The 9,907-nt window shown below is 43.2% G+C and overlaps 1 protein-coding gene across 3 annotated transcripts; it reads left to right on the forward strand.

Annotated features, from left to right (window-relative positions):
- Nucleotides 1-310: 310 nt before the first annotated feature.
- Nucleotides 311-7,843, forward strand: PTTG1 (PTTG1 regulator of sister chromatid separation, securin). 3 transcript variants are annotated; one of them, XM_008147652.3, is made up of 6 exons: nucleotides 311-393; nucleotides 862-962; nucleotides 1,619-1,803; nucleotides 2,997-3,090; nucleotides 6,787-6,945; nucleotides 7,699-7,843. In XM_008147652.3, exons 2-6 carry the CDS (start codon nucleotides 872-874, stop codon nucleotides 7,776-7,778), a joined length of 609 nt encoding a protein of 202 aa, XP_008145874.2. In that variant the 5' UTR covers nucleotides 311-393; nucleotides 862-871; the 3' UTR covers nucleotides 7,779-7,843. The 3 variants fall into 3 exon arrangements, with proteins under 3 accessions (XP_008145874.2, XP_054573012.1, XP_054573011.1); XM_054717037.1 differs by having other exon boundaries at nucleotides 1,622-1,803; XM_054717036.1 differs by lacking the exon at nucleotides 311-393 and adding an exon at nucleotides 599-711.
- Nucleotides 7,844-9,907: the final 2,064 nt, after the last annotated feature.

The raw sequence follows: 9,907 nt of genomic DNA on the forward strand, positions 1-9,907 counted from the left end.
AGTGTTTCAGGAAAAAGAAAACAAAACAAAACAAAACTGTATCTTAATATCACAATAATCATCATAATTATTTGTAATTGGTGACCATATTCACTCCCCTTCTGTCTGTTAGTAAAAAACACACCTAAAAGTCCATTATTAAAGTGTCACGAGGTTTGATTTTTTTTTTTTTGTCTTCCCAAGGAACAAGCAGTAATCTAGGGACAAAGCTTTCGGGGCGGAGCCTAAGGAACGTAGGTTCTTCCCATTGGCTCTTCCTGGGAGTCTCCACCCCACTCCGGTCCCGCCTACTGGGCGGATGAGCCAATAGGAATTTGAGTTGTGGTTCAAACGCCGGACCGGGCGCGACCGCTGGAGGCTGAGTCGGGAGAGATTTTGGCTGTGGATCCTAACGTGGGTGAACGGAGAGGTCGTGAGCGGTCGGGCGGGGACCGGGGGGCTGGGGGGGTGGTCTGGTGAAGAAAAAGGCGCGTTGGGGACCGGGTCCCGGGGGGGTCGGGGCAGGGGGTGGGGCGGGGCGAGGGCCAGGGGCTGGGGGCATGGGGTTGGGGCTGGGACTTCCCGGGGTCGTCTATATAGCGCCCAGCCCGGTTGACGGCCTTGACTGCACGGCGACCCACGACGGTTCGGTTCTCCTGAGGTCCAGGGTTCCTGCCGGCCCCAGACCGCCAGCTCTTCTGGAATTTAGAGCCTCTTACGCGGCCTCCAAGAGTTAAGAGCTGGATTACGTGCCCGTTGGCTCCAGCTCGCGCTTCTCCCTCCGCGTAGCTCGTGCCTTTTTTGCGTGGACGTGCCCAGTGTGGGAAGTCTGGTCGGTGCTACACCGTACCCCAGGGTCTAATACGTGTTTCGCTCCCCTAGTCCATGCAGAATGGCTACTGTGATCTTTGTGGATAAGGAAAACGGAGAACTAGGCACCCGTGCGACTCCGAAGGACCGGCTGAAGCTGGGGTCCCGGCCTGGTGAGTATACAGGCTGCAATCATCCACAGGTTTTGTGGGTCAGTGTGGCCCGAGCCTAGGGAGGCGTAAGTGCCCCGCGTAGGCAACTGGAGTCAAGTGTGCCGGATACAGGCATACCTCCTTTTATTTATTGCACTTCGCAGATGTTGCATTTTTTTTTTTTTTTTACAAATGGAAGGCAAGACCCTCTACCAGCAAAAGGCTTGTGACTCACTTTATTGCGGAACCTGCTTTATTGCTTTGATTTGCCACCGAACCCGCGCTATCTCAGGGGTATGCCTGTGCTCCTGTTACAACATGCTTGTCATGAGTCTCTTTTTCATGTTCAATATTGGAATGAGATTGACAATGGCCATGCCACTGTCAAAAACGGGGGTTTGAGTTTGCGGTGAGAATTAGGCCAAGTTTATACGTAGTCAGCCTTCTAGTTGTACAGATATGTATTGCCTGAATCTTTTTTTTTTTTTAAATATATTTTTATTGATTTCAGAGAGGGAGAGAGAGATGGAAACATCAATGATGAGAGAGAATCATTGATCAGCTGCCTCCTGCACGCCCCCTACTGGGGATTGAGCCTGCAACCCCTCCACTGAGCCACACCAGCTAGGGCTTGCCTGAATAATCTTATGGTACTTTTTTTTTCCTTTTTTAAAAAGCAGTCAAAGCGTTAGATGGGAGATCTCAGGTTTCAACACCACATGTTGGCAAAATGTTTGATGCTCCTCCAGCCTTGCGGAAGGCTCCCAGAAAGGCTTTGGGAACGGTCAACAGAGCTACAGAAAAGTCGGTCAAGACCAATGCACCTGTCAAAGAGAAGCAGACAACCTTCTCTGCTAAAACGGTAAGTGCTGTCTGTAATGACACTGTTTAAACACTCCAGCACTTTTGGCTCCTGAAATGACTAGCCATTCTCTCTGGCTTTTTCCCCAGTGGGTAGGTTAAATATAGGCTGGCAAACAGATGGGCAGAAGAGAATCATACTGTTTTGGTGGACTTCCTCTGTGCCTTGAGATCAGCAGCCTGCAGCCGCAGGGGAATATTTTTGCCTCACCTGCCCTTAACTAATATCATGAAGCAGACTTGTTGGTAGTACAGGCATACCTCAGAGAGCTCAAAGATTGGGTTCCAGCGGTGTGGGAAGTCAATGGGAGAAAAAAGAGATATATGTAAAACTTTCAACAATAAAGAATTAAAATATAATAATAATTGGGTTCCAGGCCACCACAATAAAGCAAGTATCACCATAAAGCGAGTCATCGTTTTAATGGTGGAGGGTCTCACCTTCAGTTTGTGTAAAAAAAAAAAAAAAAAAAAGGCAACATTTTGGAAGTCCACCAAAACAGTATGAAGTGCAATAAAGCAAACGGTGATAAAATGAGGAATGTCTGTATCTACTTACACGTGTAAGTACTGAGAGGGTGGTACTTTGCAAGAGGTCACATTAAAATAATAGCTCAGGTGCCGCCGTCCTCCTCCCCACCTCCCAGAGCAAGCACCAGCTCCTTAGGTGATAATTTGCTAGCATGCTGACCTGTGTTTGTGTATGAGCTAGAGCTGCAGGTCGGTGCATCCCAGACTGAGAGAACTTGGCTGAGAAAATAACTTGTGTGGATGAACACTTTACTTGGATAATTGTTTTGTTTAATGTGTATTAGGAAAAAAACAACTAATTAAGATAAGACTGATGGAAACACACGGAAAATCACACTTCCAAAAGCCAAAAATGGCTTTTAGGATTAGCTTCTATTCCGGCTGACTCAGGCCCCTTTCCTTCTCTGGGAGGTTGAGTGATTGAGTTAATTACCTGCGCTCCGAATTCTTGATGACTTAGGCTGACTTAAATCTCAAACGTAACGCTTGAGCCATGCTACTAGAATTGTTGAATTGTATTTGTGTGTAATCATGAGAACAGAATCATTAGGATTATGGTTCTTCGAAGTCAGCATGAAAATGAAAAAATTTAAAATGTGGTGAAGGCTTCACACATCTTGAAGAAGCCCTCTCGCTAACTCACGTTTTCTTGGATTGTCTTAGGTGACCGAGAAGACGGTTAAAGCAAAAGACTCTGTTCCTGCCTCAGATGACATCTATCCAGAAATAGAAAAATTCTTTCCCTTCAATCCTCTCGGTAGTATCTCTTGGTATTACAAAAATTCTTTGGCCTAGAGCTGTGGTCGGCAAACTTCGGCTCGCGAGCCACATGCGGCTCTTTGGCCCTTGAGTGTGGCTCTTCCACAAAATACCACTGGCCTGGGCGAGTCTATTTTGAAGAAGTGGCATTAGAAGAAGTTGAAGTTTAAAAAATTTGGCTCTCAAAAGAAATTCCAATCGTTGTACTGTTGATATTTGGCTCTGTTGACTAATGAGTTTGCCGACCACTGGCCTAGAGTTTCTCTTAGAATCCAATTCAGCTGCAACTTGATATGGCTTTCAATATGATACGCGACCCAAAACTATAACCAGACCGTCTGAATTTGGGTTGCTTTGAACAAATATGCTTGTTGGTAGATTTATTTGTAAGGTGCCATCTAAGGTCAGAAGGGGAATTGGAGCAAGGATGTGGAGAACATTTTCCCCTGTCCTCGAGAGCTTTCCCTTAGGGGGGAGATGTGTTCACTAGCCTTGAAAAAGTCTGCAGTGGACAGCTCTAGCCTGTTAGAGATGGCTTTATGTCAAATTGAACAATGCCAGTGAAAACATGAATTTTTTACTCCTTCAACCTGCTACATGTATCTGAAATACTTTCTATTATAGAACTAGCTTGTTTAGCTTTAATTTACTCACATTTGAGGAGGGTCTACTGTATGCCAGGCTCTGCCCTGAGGGAACCCATGATTCTGAGGGAAAGTTCAGCACTGAACAAATCATCTTACTGTGAATGTAAGCAAGCAAAAACCAAAAACAACAACAACAAAAAAACACCCCCGGCCTTTTAGGGGAACGTCAGGGAAGCTTTCACAAAAGCTGTAAGGAGACAGCTGGATGAAGAAGGGGAGGGGCAAGGCAAGAGCCTTGGAGGTAGTGTGTGCACAGATCCTGAGGTGGAAGGAAGGAGTGGAGTGGTTCTGGGGAACAGGCAGAGTGAAGGGCGACACAGGTGAAGCAGTGGGGGCAGATCAAGTAGGGCATTTTGGCTTCTCAGCTGGATTTTTTGCCCTTTCATTCAAAGGGCATTTAGTCATTCCCCTGGCACATATCCCGATTGTTTCTGGCTTTTCTACATTAAAAACAATTCCACAATTAGTATTCTGGAAATTACATTGTTGTGAGTTTGTGAGTTTACCCAGGAGTAAACTTTAAGGATTGCTTGCTGAGTCTCGAAGGGTGTGTGATGACATTCGGACAGCATCCATGCTAATGATTACCATTCATTCATCAAGGAAAATAAGGCAGATTTAGGCATATTGGCCAGGAAGGAGGACTATAGTGTGTTGTGTTTCAGGGAAGAGACATGGCCAAGTTGTCCTTTAAACAGGAGCATATGTAACTGAACCCACCTCCTGTGGATGAGGATGCCTGCTTCCCCCATGCTCTCTAACTGCAATGTTTTAACACTCATCTTGATCAGAAAGGCAGTGGGTATCTTTTTGTTTTAAATTGGGCGGGGGGGGGGGGGGGGGAGGGTGTGCCTCCGTGAAAGCATATTTGATAATTGTCCATTTGTAGTTATTTTAACTTCTGTTTGTTTCTTTGATAATGTGACTACTTTTTAAAAAGAGATCTTAGTGGATAAAGGAAATTAGCCCTTTACAGCGCACACTTGTATCCTCTTGAATCTTTTTTCTGTTATGGTTTCCTTTACAATTCAGTGGTTTTAGATTAAGTAGTCACCATCACCCAGTTCCTTTTTGACCGGTTTTACCAGGGTTGGCTGCCTTTCCATAGGCACCTGAACCTGGGATTGAATCCACAACCTGGACATGTGCCCTGATTGGGAATTGAACCCACAACCCTAGGAACATAAGGCACAATGTTCCTACCAACTGAGCCACACTGGCCAGGGCAAGAAAAACCAGTTTTAAATAATTAACACTGTGGTTCTCAAATGTTTTTGTTTAATCACTCTTTTATACTCTTAAAAATTAGTGAAGACCCCAAAGAACTTTTGATTGTATGTTCTGTTTATATTTCTTGTATCAGAAATTAAAATGAAGATATTTATTAATTGGTTAAAAAATAATAAACATATTAACATAAATAACTTGAAAAAAATAAAATAACTTTTCCAAACAAACAAACAAAAAACTTGTTGAGAAGACTGGCATGGTTTCATAATATATATATTATGGTTTTATATTTTGAAAATTTGCTTAATTTGGCTTCATGTAAGATAGCCGGATTCTTGTCTGATGTTTGCATTCAATCTGTTGCATCTGTTTGGGTTGCAGTATTTGAAGAAAATCTGGCCTCATGCAGATAAATAGTTAGGAAAGGGAGAAGCATTTTAAATAGTCTTTTCAGATCAGTATAGATAGTTTTCTTTGGTACTACCCTAAAATTCAGTTGGTGGCTGTTTCTGAACACATAGATGATGCAATGTGAAACCGGAAACCATATCAATGAACATTTTATACTCTGACAGTAAAATCCATTGGTCTGTTTTGCACTTCAAAGTATCTTTTATCCTAACATTCATCACACATTGCTCACCTAGGAATATTGGCTTATTGAAAAATGTAGATTATCCAAAGGCAGCTTCATTATGCAATTTTAAAAGCACGTTCGTTAATATCGCCACTCATCACATCAGAAAAATCTTAAGTATGAGGAAGCTGTCAAGCTAATGATCACAGATAAGTTTTCCAAAATTCTCTTTTTTTTTCTTGAAATTGTGAATTTTAATAATTGGCAACAAATACTGTTTTCCTCGAAGGGGGGATAGACTCCTTTCATTCCTCTGAGAAAATGTGCAACCAACACGCAACTCCGAGTAACCAGTTGGTCTTTCACGTGTTCTTTCGACTAATTGGTGTTCGGAAAAGGCCTCTAGTTTAGCTTGCAAAGCAACTGTTTGCCCAAATCCTTTTTCTTTGAGATCACCATCGTACTTCAGTCGGCAGCAGAGTGCTTCCTGACGTACGTCTCATTTTATCTTACAAAATGTTAAAAAGACATGTCCTGAAAGATCGAGAGCTAAGAAAATTAGTACTTTTTACTGCATGTGGTGAAGAGATGTGTGGAACTGGCACTTTTTGCTGCAGGTGAGTGGTAGTGAGGAGTAGTGTGACTACTAAATACAGTTTCTTGCCCCTGTCTGGGTCCATGCTAAGGCACAGTGATTTTTTATTTTTATTTTTATTTATTTATTTATTTATTTTTTTTAAAATTTCTTTATTGATTAAGGTGTCACATATTTGTCCTCATCCCCCCATTCCCATCCCACACCCCTCCCCACGGATGCCCCAACCCCCTGTTGAACTTAACCGTTGGATAGGCTCATATGCATGCACACAAGTCCTTTGGTTAATCTCTCCCCCCTCCTCCCAACCTCCCCTATCCTCCCTCTGAGGCCCGATAGTCCGATCGATGCCTCCTTGTTTCTGGTTCTGTTCTTGTTCCTCAGTGTATGTTGTTCATCATTTCCCCTAGATGAGCGAGATCATATGTCACTAGATATATACTTATAAGAACTAGGCACAGTGATTTTTATTCACCGTTGCTTTTGTGCCATCATTGCAAGTGTCAGCACAGTGGGGGAAAGGTGTCCATGTTATTAGAAAAGTGGCTTTGACCTCGTGGACCCACTGAAAGGGCCTCAGACTCCCAGGAGTCCACTGTCCATGCTGAGAATATCTGTCCTGATGAAATCCTCTCTCTGTGGCAGATTTTGAGAGCTTCGACCTGCCTGAAGAACACCAGATCGCACAGCTCCCCTTGAGTGGAGTGCCTCTCATGATCCTTGACGAGGAGAGGAAACTTGAAAAGCTGTTACACCTGGGCCCCCCTTCACCCCTGAAGGCGCCCTCTCTGCCCTGGGAGTCCGGTAAGTGAACAAGGACCCTCCTCGAAGGGCCGCAGACAGTTTGTGTCATGACACTTGCATTAACCGTGGGGATAGGGTTATTGGGGGTGGGGGAGGGTTAGCCTACAGGACATTTCTGTCCTTCAAACTTCAGGGTAAGGTTTCAGAATAATGAAAACCCTTCTCAGTTGGTATTGCTGTTTAGTTCCAAATGCCCAGGTAAAATCAAGTCATTCTGGAATCTGGAGAGCCTCAGATATAGCCAAACAAGGTTGAACTTAGCATATAGTTTCTTAGGTTGTAAGTTGAAGTATAATAAACTTGCTTGGAATGAGAATTCCAAGTTGCCTGCGAAGCTCGTACAGGATCAAGACACCTGTGCAATAACGTGAACGGGCAAAACCTTCAGACTGCACCAGGTTTGCAGTCTTGGTTCAAACTGGCGGTCAGAAGCCGTCAGTACGTTTTCTGTGTGTTAACTTAGACACTTACATTGTTTCATACATTTATATTAGCGATATTGTTGGCTGTTACTTGGATCTCTCATAAGAATGATAGTTTCAGGAACTTCTAAGAATCATTTCCTAATATTGGTTAATTCTGGGACCACAGCCACTTTCCAGGAAATGAGTGTGTAGGTGGAGTGGGCATAGAGGTTCACTGGACAAAGGGAAAAACAGTTGATGATTAGAAGTGACAACTAATGTCCATGTTGAGATGGACAATGAATCAAGGCGGTTTGCAGGTATTGTCTAAGAAATTCCTGTTTTCTAGATCCGTTCCAGTCTCCCTCAAGCCTTCTGTCGACTCTGGATGTTGAATTGCCACCTGTTTGCTATGACTTAGAGATTTAAGTTTCTTAGTGCTTATAGTTTGTATGCATGAATAGTTTGTATTAATAAAGACATTCTTTAACAGACTCTTCTTAATATTGCGGTTGTTATTTGTAATTTGCTTAAAACAGTATAAAAACTTGTAGAAGTGTTCTTAGCCAAGAGTCTATCATATGACTAGAAGTTTGTATGATTTGAAAATTTACCTTAAAACCCTTTGGTTTGTTTTAACAGCTTATTTTAGAAGTTGTCACTGTTTTCCTTGAAACTTATACCCCGTAATGTGTATTTTATTGTCTTTTTGTGGCCATTAACTAGTGACAATTATTAGATTTCTTAATTAGAGAGCCACTTCAAACTCATTAAGTATCTATTGCTAGGCATTCTTTATTGCTTGTTCTATTTACAGTGGAACCTCATTCTTGAACTTAATTCATTCTGGAAGGCTGTTCAAGAAACGATTTGTTCAAAAGCCAAATCATTTTTTCCCATTAGAAATAATGTGAATTGAATTAATTTGTTCTAGACCCCCAAATGATTCCCTGTTTTAACCCTTCTTATATACAAAACATGTTGAATGTACTGTTTAGTCTATAAACAAACACTTGTTTTCTTAAATTCATCGAACCACCCCCTGCTAGCCTTAAATGAATCACTTTCAGCACTATAGTGGAACCTTGGTTCTCAAACTTAATTTGTTCTGGAAGGCTGTTAGAGGAGCAGTTTGTTCGAAAGCTGAATCCTTTTTTCCCATTAGAAAGAATGTAAGTTGAATTAATCTGTTCCAGACTCCCAAAGAATTCTCTGTTTTAACCTTTTTTATGTACGGTACTAGAGGCCCGGTGCACGAATTTTGTGCATGGGTAGGGTTCCTAGGCCTGGCCAGAGATCAGGGCTGATCTGTGGGGTAACCCGCGGGGCGATCAGGGGAGCCCCTGCTGGCACCCACCTTGGCCAGCCTGGCGCTGCCCACTTGCCAGCCCTGCCTCCCACTGCCACTGCTGATTGCCTCCCTCTGTGGGGTGATCGGGGGGGGGGGGGGTCCCCTGCTGGCACCTGCTTTGGATAGCCTGGGGCCTGTGGGCTGGGGGAAGCTCCTGCATTGAGCATCTGCCCCCGGGTGGTCAGTGCGCGTCATAGTGACAGGTCGTTCCACCGGTCATTCTGCAGTTTGGTCAATTTGCATATTAGGCTTTTATTATATAGGATATGCCTAATGTACTGTTTATTCTACAAATAAGCACTCCTTAAATTTATCAAACCACCCCTCACTAGCTCAAGTGAATTTTTAACATATCCCTGCCTCGGAAATGCTAGCGCTGACTGACTGCTTTACGGTTATCCAATCAACAGGGTTTTCTCCTATCCAATTGCCCGAGATTGTTTTGTGAGCACTTTCACACCCTTAGCAGCATTGGCGCTCTTGATGGTCTTGTTTGCCCAGTTCCTGATAGGCTGCACAGGGTGAGACTCCACGGTCCATCTGTGGAGAGCGGGTCTAAACTTACAAGCCAGATCTTGGGCAAATTGATTGATACAGCACAGAATAGAAGAGGGCGACTGGACAGTCATCGTATCCTGAATAGGAAATACAGTATATCTTCTGTGTGCTATTGGGACAGACGGCTGCTTTTGAATTATGATAGATCCTTTGGCTACCTGTTTTCAGTTGTGCGTAATGTAGTTTGTTTGTTTGTTTATTTATTTAGTGTGTTATGTAGGTTATATTATCAGTTAGCAGGAGACTGTTTCCTCATGCCAGAGAAAATGAATTGCAATCATCAAATAGTGTTTTGTAAACTTGGTAGTAGCAGCTTATCTTCCCTTCCCTTAGAAAGATGATAATGTAAGCCCCATAGCATAGAATTTCCCTCAGTGATCTTAGTGCCTCTCTTCATACTTCACTCAGATGCAAAAATCTTTATTATTTAGCATAAGTTATATTCCACTCCTCAACTAAATGTGTGTGTGTGTGTGTGTGTGTGTGTGTGTTTGAGAACTGATCTGAGTAAATTTCCTGTGACACATTTTCATCTTCAGAAAGTATTTTGTTTTTTCTAAATCATGACTTTGAGCCCAGCCAGTGATTGAGCGTCGACCTATGAACCAGAAGGTCATGGTTTGATTCCCAGTCAGGGCATATGCCTGCC

The sequence above is a fragment of the Eptesicus fuscus genome, chromosome 6, assembly GCF_027574615.1.
Source record: "Eptesicus fuscus isolate TK198812 chromosome 6, DD_ASM_mEF_20220401, whole genome shotgun sequence".
Lineage (NCBI taxonomy): Eukaryota > Metazoa > Chordata > Mammalia > Chiroptera > Vespertilionidae > Eptesicus > Eptesicus fuscus.

Coding starts and splice junctions, on each gene's coding strand:
- PTTG1 (XM_008147652.3), top strand. CDS start 872: ATGGCTACTGTGATCTTTGTGGATAAGGAAAACGGAGAACTAGGCACC. Junction 963..1,618: donor GAAGCTGGGGTCCCGGCCTG/GTGAGTATACAG, acceptor TTTTTTAAAAAG/CAGTCAAAGCGTTAGATGGG. Junction 3,091..6,786: donor CTTTCCCTTCAATCCTCTCG/GTAGTATCTCTT, acceptor TCTCTGTGGCAG/ATTTTGAGAGCTTCGACCTG.